The 19,462-nt window shown below is 36.9% G+C and overlaps 1 protein-coding gene across 3 annotated transcripts in view; it reads right to left on the bottom strand.

The window, feature by feature from the left end:
• GRM8 (glutamate metabotropic receptor 8) overlaps window positions 1–19,462 on the bottom strand; it is a 357,470-nt gene that overhangs the window by 61,051 nt on the left and 276,957 nt on the right. For all 3 annotated transcript variants that reach the window (XM_074593173.1, XM_074593253.1, XM_074593342.1), the window contains exon 8: window positions 12,931–13,067. In XM_074593173.1, the coding sequence (XP_074449274.1) occupies window positions 12,931–13,067 (137 nt within the window). The remainder of the gene's footprint in view (window positions 1–12,930; window positions 13,068–19,462) is intronic.

Genomic DNA, 19,462 nt, shown 5'->3' with positions numbered 1-19,462 from the left:
AGTTTATCAAAACAAGAAGATACTGTCCCCAAACACCTTAAAGATGGCCTGCAAAAAAATGTACTGGGCTAGACCTTCAGCAGATTTAAATCAGTCCCAGAACTTCAGTAGAGTTATGACCTATGCACATACTTAATATTACTTAAGGATATGACCTGTCACCCCTTTTGTTATCTTTAATATTTCATTATTTTAAAACTAGATATTAGCAAGCCATAAAAAGCCTCAGTTCAGTATGAAAAAAGATGTTGCTGGGTTCATTTTAGTTTCAGTCCTGCCCCATTATTTCTAAACGGTTTATCTATTTCCTATTTCTTGATCACTGCAAAAGATGTTGTGCATAAGAAACTGAAGAATGAATGCCTCTAAATTCCAATCTGCACAACCTTTCCTACAAAATAATATCAACACACAAATAACATATTCTTTGTATTCCCACACTGCTCACAGACCAAGACCTCAGTTGCACCAAGGGCTAAACAAATCTGCACGAAAAAAAAGATGGTCTCAATCCTAAAGAATTCACAATCAAACCATAAGATAGAGAGCAGCGTATCAACAGAATACAGAAAAAGACATCCTAAAAACAATAAGGCAACACTGAACAGCATGATAGTTATCAGCCAAAGCATATCTCCAAACAAGTGCTTTTTGGGAAATTGTAGCAAAAAGACTTTTTAGGAGGGAACTGAAAGAAGAGAGCAGGGCAATTTTGCATATATTTCCTGAGGTTTCCACCGCAGCATAAGCAGCAGCAAGACAGAAAGGCACAAAAGCACAAAGGCAGTAACTTCATCGCTGACCTCTCAAAGAATAACAGAAAACAGAGCTGGAATATCCTGTGATCCTATGCTTCTCAGTTTCTAAACAGTGTTTCAGCAAAGGGAAGCACTTGAAATTTTGAGCAAAGTTGTCCTCACCTCAGCTACCTTGTACCTTAATCCACTGTGACAGAGGAACAGACAAGCTCAGTTGAAATGTAGGGATCAGGTTTATTTTCCTGTCTCAAGAAAAGAGGCACTATACCTAAACCATTCCTGATATATTTGTCCAACCTTGTTTTAGGAAAAAAAGCTGTTAATATGTGTAGTACATTCTACCCCGAAGCACTGCAAAATCCTAAACATTGAGACATACGTTTTGACATTACTTTAAGGTGGTTTTACACTATAACAGCTCGTATCTTCTTTGCCAGCTCCTCTTAGTGAACAGTCGGATCTTTCCACGATAATAATTTTGAATTTTTAGCACTACATAAACAAAAGAAAATCACACTGGCCCTTTAAACGCAGTTTCAGCCAGGTAACAAAATCACATATAAAAAGTCTGAAAGTCTGAACTGGTTCAGAACTGGCAGAAAATAGACTGTGTTTTATGCTGAGATTTTCAGCAGCGGGGGAAGAGCGCTGTCTGCCAAGTCTATGCTGCTGCTTAGAATGAAGAGTCAATAATTAAATTGAAAAGTCTGTGGAGAGACTTAGTGATCTGGCAGGCACAAAACAAGCATGTGGAAGAAGTTTAAACTAGAGAAAATACCACACAGCACATTTAGTCAGAAAAAAAGTGGTGTGGGGGGGGAAATCCTTGTTACTAAGGAAAGAAAGATGAACACATTCAAAATGAGAGTACTTCAGGAAGTCAGGGGGTTTCGTACGGAATGAACATATTGAAATTTATTCTACTATACTTAAAGAACTGACTGAGGAGACAGAAAGCTCTTGAGACTTTATGGGGAAGTATGGAGAACTTGCAAATGGGAAACCTAGTCTTTATGTCTAGCAAGAGGAGGGGGGGAAGAAGAAGCCAGGGAATTATCACTCATTCAGTTTAAGTTGAATTCCCAGAAAAATCCTGAAATAAATAAAAAAACACATTTCAAAAACACAGAGAAAACAAACAAACAAACAAACAAAAACCAAAACCAAGACGAATAACAGCCAAAAGGGATCTGTCAACAATGAGCTGTCACATTTCCTTCAGTGAGAGGGTAACAGGCATCATGGATGAGAGGCGAGCAGCTAGGTGTCATTTATCTTAACATTAGAAAGATTTTTGACACCACCTCAAATTACACTCTTAGTCATAAGCAACCTATTGAAACAGATCTAGCCCCTAAGGGCTAGGTGCAAATTATATCAGAAAGCTGCGGGAAGATAAAATTTGTCATTGATTCACTGTCAGAATGGAAGGGATGGTATAGGGTGGAGCCTGGAAAGGTCTATTCTCAGTCTGCTATTATTCAATACTTGTAATAACAACTCAATGCAGTTTGGATGATAAAACCCAGTATACGGTGATCAAATCTGGGCATGTATAACACTGGAAAAGGTTGAAGCCATGCTGAAGGTCAGGACACATATTCCAAATGCTACTGCAGAGACTCTGTGAAAAAGGAGCATGCAGTCTAACAGGGGCAACTCACAGGTGGCACGTTATGGGTCAGGAAGGACAGAGAGATAGCATCTTCAGAAAAAGACATCTTGGGGTTCTAGTGGATTATAATACATTGAACCAGTGTCATACTGTTGCCAAAGGTGCAAATGCCATCTTGAGAAATGCATATAGATAAAATAATCTTCCCCCCCTACTCTGCACTCATGAATACATGAAATGGTGTTTGTCTTGTACTCTGTACTAGTGAGACTTCAGCCAGAAAACTTTGTGAAGGCTGGATCATTGTGTTTCAGTTTGAAGGAGAATCAAATGGGGAGACCAGAGGAAATCAGCAAACATCAGAAGCGTGTCAAGAAAAACATGATGTATGTGACTAAATTGAACAAATTCAGGTTGCATAGCCCAAAGAAATAACACAGCCTAGGGGGTAAAAAAACAGTCTTCAAATACATGAAAAGGATGAGGATGTGCTCAATGTATACTGAAAAAAATAAGAAGTAGCGGGCTTAAATTATAGCAATGAGGAGGAGAGTTATGTATTTATAAGACACTTCAGAGCGATAAGGGTAGTTAAAAATGCAAGAGAATGCCTTCAGAGTCTGTAAAGTCTTCTTCCTTTGAGTAACGTTAAGTAGAGAAGATGCTAACTTTATGCAAGGACTAGATAGTCTCTTGAGATCCCTTTATCTGTCTTCTATAGTGCTAGGGCAGATTTCAGGTATTAAATACTTTGAGCACAAATAAAAAACTAAGATTACAATTAGGCGAAATATATAGAAAAATTTGTATTCTCATGACAGCCAAATTCTTTAGACTGCCTTTTGCAGTTTTATGCAATACTTATTTAAGAAACCAATTTTTTTATATTTATAAGAATAAAGTAAATAAGAAATGCTGATGATCATACTTTTCCTACTTCTTGGCTAATTAATGATGTATTTTAAATACTGTTATGGGCAGAGCTGCTGTACTACTTTTGATTACAGGGAAAATGCTTCGCTGAGAAATGGTAGGGAAAGAAGGTCTAAGTAAAAGAAATCACCACTGTCATATTATAGACGTAAAGGAACATAAATAATTTTGGGAAGCATTAAGCAGCTTTCCTCTAAAACACGTCCTATCTGGAGTCCTGTATATGAATGGAAGGGGTCTCCAAGGGTTCATAGAAAAGCTGTCCTACTAATGTGATACACAAACTGAATCAATAGAGGGTCCTGAATAAGTAACTAAGTTCATAAACTAATAAATCTGTCAGAGTTCTTCTCAAGTTCTTGCTAAAGACATGCACAGTCTGGCATTCACTCAGGAAACCTAGAGTGTAGGAGTCCCGCTGCTTGTATCCCTCCAAACATTAGCTCAAGCATACAGGAAATCTACCTTTGAGGCGATCACTAACAAATGAAACAAACCAAACTAACAGAAGCCAGAAAACTTAAGGAGCGATGGCTGAAGGAGACCTCAGGAGTACTCCTCCGGCCCCACCTCTGAATCAGCTGTGCCGAATCAGTCTGCACAGCTCACCTGCTCCAACCAGCTCATAGCGCTGGAGACTGCTCACCCTCCCAGGCAACGCAGCCCAGTGCTTAATTATCCTCATCATTAGAATCTTCTAGCGTGTCTGCATTAAATCTCTCTTACTGTAATTCAAATCCACTACTTCTCCTAATAGCCAAATTAACTATGACTAACAGTTTGTTCTTTTCCTGAATAATCTTTTCTGTATTGAAAGAGATTAACATAACTCCCCTCAGTTCAGTCTTTTCCAGACTAAACAATCCTAGTTTGCTCACCCTTTCCCTACAGGCATACTTTTAGATGGCTGATCTTTATCACCGCTTGCAGCTGGAGTTTCTCCAGCTACTCTGCTTTTCGAAGTGAAGTCACAGTTCTGCTAACAAGGTCATAGCACTGGGGAAGAGAACAGATAGATTGCATCACAAGTCTAGGAGTTCTTTGCTGCAACGGCCTCTGGCGATGCAAATCTCAGTTAACTATTCTGAAGCTATTGCTTAGTTTTATGCCTATGCTTTCCATAAAGGGGTTTCCTTTCAACTCATGGAGTTACTGAAAGCATTACTGCAATCCTCCCTTTTTGATCCAGTCATTCCTGGATCCGCACATCCTACTGTCCCACTCGACACTAAACCTGTTTACCGCATGCTGAAGTTAGAATGAGATTAGCTACGCATCCTTCATTCCCTGCCTTAAACTGTAGTACCACAATATCACCACAAAAACCAGTGATACCATTTTGGAAATACAGAAAATAATTAACTCCCTGTCTTTAAATAACTAAAAAAAAAGTGTTTGGGGATTTATCAGGATAAAAAGTCCTGCATAAATATTAGATGACTATCCTAAAGAAATTAAATTAATAATACTGCAAGATGAAGAGAAATTGCAGCAAAGCAAACAGAAAAAATAATCATATAATGATGTTCTGCTAACTGCTGGTTATTCTCTTTCATCATATCATAGCCATTGAATGTCTCTTTCGTTTTCCATTTAATGATTTTTAATTTAGTAGTAGAAGACTTCCATTATGTAACACAAATGAACAATAATTAAAGTCATTTAATCTACCATTTTTGCTTTTAAGCATGAACATATTGCTCCTAGGTTTAAAGGGCAGCTCATTCTTCAAATTATAATACATATATAAATTTCTGTGGGGGAGAGGAGAAAGACAGAGGAGACTAGGGAAGAAACATGCTGATACTCCATGTTTCACACCGGTACTTCACAAAGGAATTCACTGCAGACTTGCTGCCAGCCATGCATAATCCCAACTACCTGCTATTCCCAGTAGCTGTTTTTCTATGCTAAAAGTCACAACATTCGCTGATACCAGGGGAGCAGCTAAACCTGCTCTGAAGTCCCGTATATGAATGCAGAACTCTCCAGGAATACATATAAAAGCTGATTTTTCATTGTTCTATCGTCACACACTTGTTTTTATTGTGAAAGAGAAAATAATATTTTAAACCACAAGTGATTTATTTTATTGGTCATGCATGGCAAGGCCTCCTTTCTGTTTTTTTTGAAAAAACAAGAACACTCCATGGCCCTGTTGGCTATGGCTATTTAAAGAACAGCTCATTCTAATCATAATTTCTTGCAAAGGATGATCACAAAAATCTACAAAATAGCTACCATGCACTCAAGAATCCTGTGACAAATTCACAGACAAGTGTACAGCTGCAACCCCATGCTTCACTTGAGAAACCTGACTTTCACTCACCCTGACAAGGTGGGAAAAAATCCCTATTCGTCCTGACTCTCAAGCAGAGGCTGTTTCATTGGCAACCTGGTATCATTTTAATGAAGAGCAAATGGTTATCCAAGTTCAGGATATTTTCTTAGCAGACCTCTTTTTTCAATTTGCTTTTATTTCTCCAGAGAATCAGAAAAGATGTCTGTTTCATTGAGGAGAAAAAAAAAAAAAAACAAAAAAACCAAACCAAAACCAAAAACCACCACCCAAAACCAAACGATTAGGACCAACATAATAAAAAGCTTCAGAAGGAAGAGAAGTTGTCATTCTTTTTGGGTTCTTCTAAGGTCATTGGCTCTTGAATCAAAGTTCTGTTTTGATTTTCATTCATGTCTGAAATAGCATCCGTTCTACTACAGGCACATCTCGAAATCATTTAATGCTTTTCCAACATCTGTATTCAGATTATTTACCCCCCATCCCAAAGTAATTTTTTTATGAGTAATACAATCTGTAACCATTCAAAATCATGAAATCCCAATTTTATTCCATGCTTCATGTATTTTATTGGCTTGTCTGGAATTTGCATCCACTGTAGCCTACTGTTGACTTATGCCTTCAGTCTAGCATTGGTCCTCTGTGACTATGAGTCTCATATTGACCTCAGATTCTGACACTAAAGAAGAATAAATCCTAAGTCATACATATTGACCAGAGAGAAGATCAGGACTAGCTTTGTAAAACCAAAGTCGTTTTCTAAAAACATAATAGTCTCTTTCTACTTTCAGCCCTCTGTAGAATAAAGGAAGAAAGCAGTATAATTTTGAGAAGAATGATAGAAGAATATAAAACATTTTTGCTTGTCCCATCGAGTTTTATTTTTAACTCAACATCAACAATTTTCATGCAGATAACATGGATGGACCATAAGTTTGAACTCTACTGCCCTAATACCTATGGGCAGAACACCCTACAGGCAGTATGATTGTCATATTTTGTTTATAGATACAATCATATACAGCACTAAGTGCTCCTGTTGTGTATTTCACTGTAGTATGTTCTTTTGTTAAACACAGGGCTTTGGTTCAGCAATTTGAAAACATCTATCAATTATATAATAGCCACCACAGGAAAAAAGAGAGTCTCTGGCTTCTCTAATGAAATACAGTGGCCTTCAGCAAAGTTAGAAACTTATTTGCTAGATGCAGTTAGAGAAAACATCAGAAGCTTCTTGAATCGTTTTCTTTTACCGTGTCTCAAGAAAGGGAACTAATGCATTTTGAATCTGTTACTTCCAAAAAGAATTGACTAATGTCAGTGTTGATAGTTTCCTTCAGGATTAGATACATAATTTACAAGAGTCCTAGAAAAGAGGAGAAATCAAATACTGATTTAAATCTTTTTTGAGATATGGCTGCCTGAAGGGAAGCTCATTGTCGATGTGGGGTTCCCAATTTTTAGTAGTTCACCAAACACTGTGCTTAAGGCTGATGATGATTATGGCTGTCTCTCTGATAGTTCATCACATCGGTGTAATTTTAATTTATGGTTTTCTTAGTCATAAATCAAGACCATTACAGAAAAATGGGTGCCCCTGAGTCATTTATATCCTCAGTGCATACACTCCATAAATCTGAAAGCTTATGCATCCCATTATTTCTAAGAGAATGTTTAAAATCTGTTATTGTAAAATTTCTCTTGCTTTTCAATAGAACTCTTCTGCTTTGGTGAAAAAAAAAAACCAAACTAAAACAAACACAAGTTAGTTCTGCCTTAAAAGTTTCACTGTTTTCACTTGAAATGTACCGTGTTTTAATATGCTTTGTTTTTTCCTTAAGGAATAGCATCACATAAATGGATATCCACTCAAGTTTTTTAACTGCATCAGCTAAGTACCTGATTCTGAAACACTAAAAATTGTGTCTGCCCCAAGTCTCATCAATCAAAATTACTAACTTGGATGAATATGGATTTGGATCTACTTATTTTTTCATATTAGGATTTTTAAATACAAATTTTGGTAGACAAAACAGAGTAAAAGCTTGAAATGAAATCTGAGAATGCTTCAAACTATATAAAAAAGGATTTTTTTTAAAAAAGTCAAAACATTAGATTTTAAAATTCTTACACATTTCAACATTTCTTTTTCCAACTAGCATTTAGGTTTCAAAACAGAACATTTTTAAAGGGAAAATGTCCCTCAAAAATGAACCAGCACAAACTGAATGGGTTCCTAAGGAAAAGAAACTGAGAAACTTGTTGAAACTTTAGGACTGGGACTATTTCATTTACTGCCACTGACAAAGGCTACCAGTCAACATCTCGATCTAGCCCTTGTTACAACATGTGCAACACAGAACACTGTTTCTAAGAGAGAATTCATTATTAATCATAAAGGGAAGTTGATTTCAAATCATAAGTGCCAGGAAAAGCAAGCTTGTTTTTAACAACTTTCCTCCTACAGAGATTACATGGTTGAGAGCTCAAATTTGCTAAACCCACACATTTGTAGGGAACTTTTACGTGTGACCTGGTATGCAAAATACTGTTGCAGTATGAATAAAACATAACTTTTGTAGAAACAGCTACCTTTTCCTCGACTTTAATTCATTATGAAAACCAGAATATTTTTTTGGAAGAAAGGATTTAACTGTCACAGTTTCATGAAAAATAAGTTATCTTCTTCTACTTATAAAGAAAAGTAAATGAGGAAAGCAAACAACAGAAAACCCTGACAGTTAACATGTAGTCAATGATCAGAAGTTCTAAGGCAATTAGGTTTTCCTTCAAAGAAATACTAAAAATTTTTAGGGTCTGGTTATTTCGAGTACAATAAGATCATTTAAAGTCACGCAACCTTAGAGAGTAAAAGGACTTTAAAAGGGGTGTAAATTTAAATTGTCAGAAGGATGCAAAGTGATAATTGTATAAAAGATGGTCAGGTTCTTTGAGATTATAGTTTGATGTTTCTAAATATCTGCTTTTAGAGTTTCCTTGCATCTGTCAAAGACTGAGATACCTTAATCAAACTCAAGAATCACATAAAAATTTAATTTTTGAATATCATGATTCTTTTTTGATTTAAATTCTATACTGCATCTCTCAGCATTGTCACGCATGCATTTGTTTTGTAAGAATTGCAAGAGTAGTACTGATCAGTAAACACGATGCTCCTATATCTGGAAGCTATAGCTGCTTCAGAGGAAATCTGAAAGGTCAGTCTGCCTAAAGGAGAGCATTAACGTTACTGAGGACTACAGGGAGAAACCAGCATCACAGCTAGAAGAGCCTCTGCAGCTGGTGAAGCCTGCTGACAAAGAGCCCCTTAGGGAGCACGATACAGAGACTTTATCTAGCCAGAGTCAGCACTTTCTTCCCAAAGGGAAAGCCAGCACGGCACCAGGAAAGGAACAAGTGTGAAATTTGACCACAAGGACCCTGCAGAGTCAGTGAAAACTTTGAGGAACCAGAGATACCAGCAGAGGAATCCTGAATCCTGAGAGCTGGGGTCAGAGACAGGATCAGGACTGGCCATTGGGTGAGGAGTCATAGCCCACACAACAGAGACCCACAGCCAAAACCCAACAAAGAAAATATCAAAGAGCACCCTAAGGAAAAGGAAAAAAAAAAGAAAGGGGAAAAAATATCAGAAAGAAAAAAGGAACTTTTTTATTCAGTTACTTAAACACAAGGCATGTTCTAATTTTAGTTACATTAGCTGTTCCAAAGGTTGAACTGTACTACAAACCTGCTACTTTCATGATTTATTTTTCTGTCATAGAAAATAAATAGATGAATAAGAGTTATAAATTTTCTGTAATGCAATATCAGCTGCATAGATGAACACACAATCACAAACACATCATAGCTACAACATGTTACAACACAATTTGAAGAAGATATATCTGTAAAAACAGAAGTAGAAGTATCTATAAAGGATATCTATCTGACAGAGATTCATTAAAAATAATAGTTCCATGTTTCTTCATTAAGAGGAAACTGCAGGAGAAAGAAGGATACAGTAAGAAAAGTATTTTATTTTAAAAGCATCTCCTTTATAGAACAGATAGAAAGTGCTCTGCCATCTTAATACTGCTTTGCCTTCAATAAATTATAGATGTTTTCACTGAAATCAATGAAAACATCCACTGTGTTCCCTCTGATTCATTGGCAATCAAAGGCACTACCTAAATTGCAGTATGGTGATTTGGAGTATTGGATCATTCACAAAGTTTAATTGCTTTTATATATTTTGTCTAGTGAGAGGAGGCAACAGCTTTACCACAGCAGATCATCAAGTCGCAAAACTACCATCATAGAACCATAGAATCATTTAGGTTTGAAAAGACTTTTAAGATCACCAAGTCCAACAGTAAATCTAGCACTGCCAAGTCCACCACTAAACCATGTCCCTAAGCACCACATCTACACATCCTTTAAATACCTCCAAGGATGGTGACTCCACCACTTCCTTGGGAAGACTGTTCCAATGCTTCACAACCCTTTCAGTGAAGAACTTTTTCCTAATATCCAATCTAAACCTCCCTTGGTGCAACTTGAGGCCATTTGCTCTTGTCCTACCACTTGTTACTTGGGAAAATAAACCGACACCCACCTCATTACAACCTCTTTTCAGGTAGTTGTAGAGAGTGATAAGGTCTCCCCTCAACCTCCTTTTCTCCAGGCTAAATAACCCCAGTTCCCTCAGCTGCTCCTCAGAAGTCTTGTGCTCTAGACCCTTCACCAGCTTTGTTGCCCTTCTCTGGACCCGCTCCAGCACCTCCGTGTCTTTCCTGCAGTGAGAGGTCCAAAACTGAACACAGTACTTGAGGTGTGACCTCACCAGTGCCGAGTACAGGGGGACAATCACTTTGCTAGTCCTGCTGGCCACACTTTTTCTGATACAAGCCGGGGTGCTGTTGGCCTTTTTGGCCACCTGGGCACACCGCTGGCTCATGTTCAGGTGGATGTCGAGCAACATGCCCACGTCCTTTCCTGCCTGGAGGCAGTGGACTATAAGAGACTCCCACTATGATATCTGCCTTGTTGGCCTTCCCCCTGACTCTTACCCATAAACACTTAACTCTATCATCACAATCATTAGGCTGTAGACAATCAAAACACTCCCTAAAATACAGGGCTACTCCACCACCTCTCCTTCCTCGCCTATCCCTTCTGAAGAGTTTATAGCCACCCATTGCAGCACTTCAGTTATGTGAATCATACCACCATATTTCTGTGATGGCAACTCTATCATAGTATTTCCACTGCACGGTGGCTTCCAGTTCTGCCTATTTGTTGCCCACGCTGCGTGCATCGACACGTGCTAAGTTTAGTGAATATATAAACAACGAAAATAAACTGTAGCCTCCCTATTATGACTTCCTTCTTCATTGTTACCTTACTAGTGCCTGCAGACACTGACAGAAACCAGCAGCCAGCATCTCAACCCCTGAAAAACTTTAAGAAATAAAGCCCAGTTGTCCCTTTAGAAATCTTCCAGGCTTTAGATAAAAAAGAACAAGTCAAGAAACAGGAGTGTAAATTAGGGAGACAAACGTTGAATCAATCCAGTTGCACTGCGCACGGAGGGACTGTTCCCTGTGTGCCTGCTCGCACCCTGGTCTGTGTGAGCAGGGGGTGCGCAGCAGAGCAGGGGGCGGTGGGACAAGAGCAGGGCCATGGCACGAGGCAGGGAGCAGAAACACCCACTGCAGAGCAGTGTGCTGGCCTCTGCGCAGCTCCATGACTCCACTAGACAGACCTCACCCACGAATTTGGGCAACCAGTTGCATCCAGCACTTGAGCTCATGGAGGTGAAAAAAAGATATTAAAAAAGAGAGGTAAAGAACATCCTAACACATCCATTCTTAATGATAGTTAACAAGAGATGTCCTTAGACAAATCCTTTCCTGTTAGCTTTGTGGTCAACGTGGTTAGCATGGTGCGGTTTCAGAAGTCTGAGTAGCAGCCAATCTAATCCTATTTCAGAGAACTCCCTGGAGTACACATACATCAGGCAGAAATAAGGGGACTGAAAATCTACAGGCTTAATGAAAAATGTAGCAGTCTAGGGGTGGGGATAGTAAAAGGCAGATTGGAATGAAATTAAAATTGAAGCAAACTCTAAGGTAGCTTTTAGCTACTACTATGTAACTGCTAAGTTAGTACTAACATTTGTGCAAAATGTGTGTATAAGTTTTTCAGCTCACTAATGAACACTAACTTTTCAAAAAACTGTAGCAATTACGAAGATCTGGAATGTATGCCATAATAGTTAAGATAAGGGTCTAACTAGTGTTTTACAGAAATTACTATTTAGTATTAATCTTTAAACTTGTTTAACCATTTTTTTTTCCTTGCGTGCCTTTCAACAGAGAGATACCAGGTTAGTGCAGGGAGATAACACTGCCAGACAATCTGCTACACACAGTTTCTGTTGGTAGGTTTTTTTTCTATTTGGGCAGAAGAATTAAATAAATGAGTCCTTGCCAAGTAGTTATAGATATTAAATGGTAGATGTGGTAACGTGGTTTAACAGCTGTGGCTGAAAATGAGGAGCTATCATATGTGTTACTGTGGGTAGCACTCAGATAATGATTGCAAAGTAGTCTCAACAGGAGAATCATTTGTAAATATTTACTACACTGTGTTTGTTACTCTTCTTCAGGAGCCTCTCACATGGAAACACAGAGATGTTTGAAACCTGCTTTTTATGGTTTGATTAAAGTCACTGCATAAACTCCCTTTGGTGAATCTAGTCATCAATTCACACTGTTGCCCTTCTCATCAGTCCTTAGCAAAACAACATTTGATATTTCACATTTGCAGAGCTACCCAAATGGCTAACATACCTCAAGTAAACCCTGTAAATATTGCACAGCTAAAAATGAAACAGGTTAACTTCATTTTGCTTTTCTCATGGCTGTAATTCTTTACATTTCTATCCCCTTATATTATTTGAAATACCAGGGCAATATATATGTATCCATCATTTTGTCTGACACCCTCTTTTGAAGGATGAGTTACTATTTCCCTGCTTAACTTAATAATCAGTCTGAGGAATATCAGATAGATAATGATTCTAAAATATCATTTAAAGGAGCAGGTAAATACACAACATAACATAACCTATTTTAAAATATAAAGAATTTGGTTCAGGTTATTTTGCTATCTTTTACTGTCTTCTCAAGAGAATGGAAGAGCTTTCTTCTGCCAACTGACAGAGAATAAATCATCAACATTTTTTAAGTTGTTTGAAATAATATAATACTCAAATGAGCATTCTCCAATGTCAGCATCATAATCAATCTAGTACTTACATTTAGATGAAGTTGGTTAGTCCACTGACCAATTACTTTGTATTCAGTACTCTTGTTGGTGATTTGATACTGAAAAATATCATAGCGTCCAGGAGCATCTCCATTTTCATTGAAGACAACAGGTGTTCCAGCACTCCCTGAAAAAAAATTAAAAAGCAATTAGGATAAATACCTTTAAAGCAATTTTCCAGAAAATATATTTTGGAGGAAAAATGCTAATTAGAGATTGAGCAGGTTCTCCATAATGCAAGGCTAGTATGATAATAAATCCAAAAACCTTCACAAAGATAAAATGTGTGTTATTATCATCATCACAAAATCTACCCTGTGAGTTAATTAAAACAATTTAAAAATATAATCTTTTGCAATCTTTTTGTTTGCTTGCTTGGTTGGTTTGTTTTGTGTGTGTGTATAACACAACATTAAGAAATTCTGTGATAAAATGGAAGTGGACAAATTCCTTTTGATTTTCAGAAGGGCACAATTTCATTTTAGGATGTGAATACAGTGCATTAGGCACTAAATAGCAATCTTGTAATGAACTTCATAAAGAATTTCCCTGTTAAATATGAAGATAAAATTATTATCATCAACTTAGGAGCCAACGCTCTTAAAAGACCTTGAGATGCAAGTGTCTAAATCTGGTCACCGTTAATGTGATCAGTTTCTAGCACTGACCACTTGTGTAAAAGTGTTTTATCAAAATAAATTAAGGACAGCAGCTGTGCTTGTTGCTCTCTCCTCTATACATGACACTTCTTGACAGAAAAGTCCATTGCTGAAGCTGTCAAAAGTTATAAATCGACACTCTGTTCTTACTTCGATCAACAAAATGTTCAAAGATTGAAAACTACGTGTCTACCTTGGCAACCAGGCCAGCCAAATTAGAACACATTTTGATGAATTCTCTCAAGGTGACATCAAGGATCTGCACTCCTACAGAGACTTTTCAAATGCTCCACTAAGAATGTCATTTTCACTCATCCACCAAATTCATATGTATAGGTGAATCATATTTATAGTTGAAGTCCATTGAAGACAAGTTCAAGTATGTTAAAGTTCTATTTCAGTGACTGCAGAATGAAATCTGTCTTTACTGGGGAAAAACCCCAAACCACCACAAAATCCACCACCCAATGTTTTCACATTTCTCCATATGAACAACCAAGAAAAAGAGAATATCCAGTTCATAGTAAATTCCTACAGTATAGGACTTGTTAATGTAGCACATAGAGGCACTAAGTCCACTGTGAGTGGTTTCCAGAGAATTCCAAAAAAAGCTTGAAATTCTGCATACATATCAAGCAGAAGCTAGCCAGTAGAAGTGGGGACAGCAATCTAAATACCCCAAAATTTCATCATAAATACTTATTCTTGTATGTATGTCTGTCACTCTCCCAAGAGTATTTTGTTCTCTTGCTTTGTATAGCAGCTTTCATACAAAACTGATATCCAGTGAAATGAACAGTGCTTTGAGAGTGACAAGTGGCACATTAACTACTGTGCCAATTTCACAGTTCTGCCAGCAAAAGTCTGGCTGCAAATGTAGATGTGAGCAACCATGGAAGAGGAGCATCAAAAAATTATGTGTGATGAAGACTTAAGACCCCATGAAGATACAAGAAACTCAACACAAAATTTTGGAAAGCTCTCTGTGTTTTGTTCCCAATTCATTTGACAGAATAAAAGGTAAGAAAAATGTCGGTCTACAATCTCCCAAGCAATGAAATTATTCTTCACTGCTCACATAGCAGATTGAACCAATAAATTTCTTCCACCCAAAAAACACAATGACTGTTGTTGGTATGTAGGTATGGAGGTAACCTTCAAAATATTACTTTCAAGTAATGATCAAATTCATCTTTCCACTCAGCAGCATTTGAAGAACTCATGGAAAGAACAGGTATCTTTTACTAACAGAAACACAATGTCCTTTGTATCCCTTAAGACTGATGGGAATTTCAGACATTGTTATGCTCAGCAATAACAGTGTGATTTTATAATCTATTACTGGTCTTAGAAATATCATGTACAAAGAGACAGACTATAGTACCGGCCAGAACGATCTTTCTCTTTGATGTAGTGATATTCTCAGCTAGAGTGTAACAGCATCTCACACTGTGCACCTCAGTCAACAGGGGCATAACATCCTACTGAATTCAGCTGCCACTCCAACAAGATCTTTCTCATACAGCAGAAGTTAAAACCACCTTTGCCAAATTAATAAAATTAAGCTTGTTAAAAGCTGGAATAAATCGCAAAACGTTCAGATCCCTAAACACTGGGCAGAACACACTATCCCTCTATTGAATAGCAGATTTTAGAAAGTACAATAACAGTAAAGTACAATAACTTACAGCGATCACAGTGCCTGCTGTAAAGTAAATTTGATTGTGTTCTAGCAATGCTGCCATAACTAGTAGATACTGCTGGCAAGCGGTAACAGACCATTATTTTCATCTGTCTACGTCTTATGATTTATATATGTATTTTAGTTCATTGTTGCTTTGTGGAATGAAACATTTAATGGACCTAAAACAAGGAGGTATGCATGGCTGGATGGTACTAATAAACACTTAGCTACATAACCGGGAAAGCAAAGACATTTGAAGAAAAACTGGGGATTTTACAAAGGGTCCCAAAATTATGAATGGAAGGTGGTATCAGAAGCCTTGAAAGTGGAAGGACAGAATGAAAATAGAGGCCTCAAGGCTATAGACAAATCACCAATTGTTAATTAGTGTTCTTAAAAAGCTGTTAATCTCCTCTGAAGGAAAATAAACCCTAGTGGATGATCCAGATGAACAGTTCTTGTGAGAATGAATAGTCTACAAAACGAAAAGTTTTTCTAAGAAAATGTGCTTTGTTGGATAGTCCATCAAATTAAATTGAATACTTCTGTGGAGAAACTGATTAACGCTGTATAGAGATAAGGTAATTAAACATTGTAGCTGACCATAACTAATAGCATAGGTGGAAGCATGTCTAGATTCGGTATATAATACTGTAACAAATGCCACTGAGTTGTACAAGTGCTTCATTTTTTGACAAGCAGATATGCAGAACTGAGCACTCTTGATATCTGGTACTGTAATGCCACAGATGCTTATACTGTGTCATTACCATTACAGGGAATTGCATCTTAGTTCTAGTTTAAGACATTGAGTGTTTAATTGCTCCTCTTAATGGTCATTGAGGACTGGCTGCTAAACCTAAATGCAACACACTGTGGAGAGAAACTAATACAGAATACAAGACTGACCTGAGGTAGCGAGTCCAGGTTACATAAATTCCAGCTTAGATAAAAAGATTTTGGGAAACATCACTGAATAGTTCTTGGATAGGTTGTTTATCTTAGAGAATGAACCTGGATATCCTCATCCGGGAACAAGATTATTGGGCACCATCATAGGAAAAATGTTACTTTTGCTGAGGAAAAATGTCCCTGTAAGAGGACAGTGTAAACCACCTCAAAGAATATAAAGCAGCCCATGTTTTTTAAATAATTTCACTAATTTAATAAATATTTTTTTCATAATTTTTCAGCAATCATTTAACAGTTAAGGTAGTTAAAGAGAAGTGGGGAAGCTGTGCCTTTGGGCCTTTTCACATTTTATTCTCTGTGTGGTTATGTTGCCATGCATAATTTTAACCCATGATTGACTCAGGTAATTGTATACAATCTGTCACCATTTTAACTAAATTTTTAGTATATTCTGGATGCCTAAAACAGAAGTACATGGTAGAATTTCAAGAATATATAATAAGCTTAGCTAACTATGGAAAATCATGTGAGAGCCTTCATCTTCTTCATCTTTCCTTTGTCCCAATTCTTTTTTCTTTTTTTTTAATTCATAGTTAGTAACTTATTTTGAGATCTGGTTCTGAAGTTTCTCTTTGCTGAGCAATTCCAGAATACCTTTAGAACCACTTTTTTTTTTCTCATGTATTACTGTTCCAACCATAAGTGGAAGGAAAATTTCGAATTTCACAATTAGGCATTGTTCAAAAGGTTTACAGACTATTTTGTTGTTAAAACGGTAAAGCAAAATAGGAAAATGCAGTTCGTTTAATGTCCTCGGTCTGTAAAGGAAAGACCAGCAGTTCAGTCTCATGGTCAGTATAGGGTGAAAGTGTTCGGTTTTCTTTACAGGAACTACTTAACCAAAAGGGAAAAATGGGAAAGATACAGTGAGAGACACATAGAGGCAGAGCTCCATTCATTCTTCTTCAAAGACATCACAGCACAAAGTGATTCCATTGTCCTGACAGCAGAGCTGCAGCTGCATCCAATGATGTGGTTCAAAATACAGACAAAGTAATACTGGGTTGTACACCTGAACTGGTTGGTGTCCTGAGTTTTTCAAGTCACAAACATAAGTATATGTGTACTACTGGAGATCCTTTTAACAGCCGTATATATTGTAAGTGTGGTGTGGTCACCTAAAGCTTTGGAGTCTTTGCTGTATTGCATACCAAATCCCTTAGACTTTTTGAAACACTGAGCAGCTGATAAATAGATCCTGCTTCAAAATCACTCCAAAATCAGACTAAATAAATAATCTTCTATAAACACTATAGAAGGATGCTTTGTAGAATAATTCTGTTACCATTCATTTGAAGACAATCCATATCCATGGCATAAAAAAAAATAAGTTACATTTTATTAAGCCTAAGGACACATTTACTTATTGTAGATATAAAGTAATAATCTGGTACTGAAAGAAGCTCTCCCTCCTCCTTCCCAGTTTACAGCCAGCAGCATTAAACAACTCTGGGTGTTAAACTAACATTAGCTAAACATCACTGAAGCAATGTGTCTGTGACCTCAGCTGTTTATAAGCCTTTCAAATTGCAGCTTAAACTAGCCAGAAATATTATTTAGAGAAGAAAAAAAAAGTAAAATGCATGAGGTTTTTAATTTAGAAACAACGATGTAATGGATCCTTTTGAATTTTTAATGCCTTACACTTGTGTCAAGGAGGACTCTTTCTGATAAACAACTGTTTTAAGACAGGTCTTTTGTGCACCTAACTGGAAAATTCACTTTCTTCTGAAGAAATCCTTAAACATGTACCTTGATATTCTGAAGATGCTGCTCTGCAACCACCGTGTCTTGCATGTGCCTACTTTATCAAGTTACATTTCACATGAATCTAAACCATCCCCATTTCTGATGCAAACTTAGTTCCCTGTGAGGTTATGGAGCACACTTGCCCAGATGCCTTCCAGCAAAGTTGTTCTCTTTACATCTCAGGTGTTGGAAAAGATGTGGAATGACTGGAAAACCACAGGTTTACATGTAGTGTTGGCCAACTGCATATTAAAGTGATTAATCTGTAACAGTTCCTAAATTAAGAATAGTGGTGAGCCTTATTAAAAAAATAAATAAATAGTTTAAATTAAATCAACAACCTTGGATTTTTCTTAAATGAAAACCTTTAATAATAATTTACTTATGACAAGGCACTGCTACTTTAATGCCTTGACAGAAGTGTAGAAAAGTGTCTGTGCTGGTAAGTCTCACAACTGCCATTTACAGAATATTCTGACTCTAGTGGAGCTGATTTCATTACAAATCTTGATACGAGATACACTTCTGTTATTTCACTAGATTTCAGTGGCTTGATATTAATTTCATTTTTAAAACCGAAATAAAAATTATTTAAACTACTTCTTCATCCTTTGCGCTGCTCCACATAGGCTGTTTTATCTGTTATGAATCCTAATGAAGTCAGCATGGATTCAAGGATATGTTTAGGTGAATGGAAGTCAAGCAGTTTATTGTACGCTATAATACGTTTAACCGTTGTGTATCAAAAACTTCAGAATGCACCATCTGTTAGAATTTGGCTTTACTTTGACTCAGTTTTATAGGATCAGCTCTTATATCATTAATTTATACAATTAGTTTCAAGTGCTAGAGTTGAGGGTTCAGATTTTTTTTCTTAATTAGCATTTCACTTTAATTATCTGCTAAAAGGAAAAAGTACTACAGAGATGTACATGAATTAAATTGTTCTCAGTAAAGTAGAAAGAGGAAGAGTAACCATTTGAACTTTCCATACTGAGAGTTCCCAGAGAAGAATGCATTTGTAAAACTAAACAAGAAATTTGTCATTGGTAAGTATTTCAATGAGACAAATGAAATAGAAGGTTGAAATGGAATCAATGGAAAGAGTAAATACAAGCTGGAAAAAAAAAAAAAAACACACAAAACAACACAAACCAGAGAATTATAAGCAACTAATCATAAATAACAAAGATAAATTGTGAATGTTAAGCTGTCAGACAGAGGAGGAATAGACACTGTATCAAACTATGCAAGGTTTGTGAGAAATAAAGTCATCATCCGATCAATCTCCATATAGCAGACATTTTCAAACAATTGGCAATGTGATTACTAAAATAACAAATGCTGATTGTCTTACACCTATTCAAAATCTGAAAAGACTTCTCTTTATGCTTACCCTAAATGTCTCAGTTCAAGATTAGGACAATAAAATAGTATTGCATCCAGTTGCTGTAAACA

Source organism: Larus michahellis, chromosome 1, assembly GCF_964199755.1.
Source record: "Larus michahellis chromosome 1, bLarMic1.1, whole genome shotgun sequence".
Lineage (NCBI taxonomy): Eukaryota > Metazoa > Chordata > Aves > Charadriiformes > Laridae > Larus > Larus michahellis.
The sequence above is the reverse complement of the archived record's forward strand: the minus strand, read 5'-3'. Positions and strand labels throughout refer to the sequence as shown.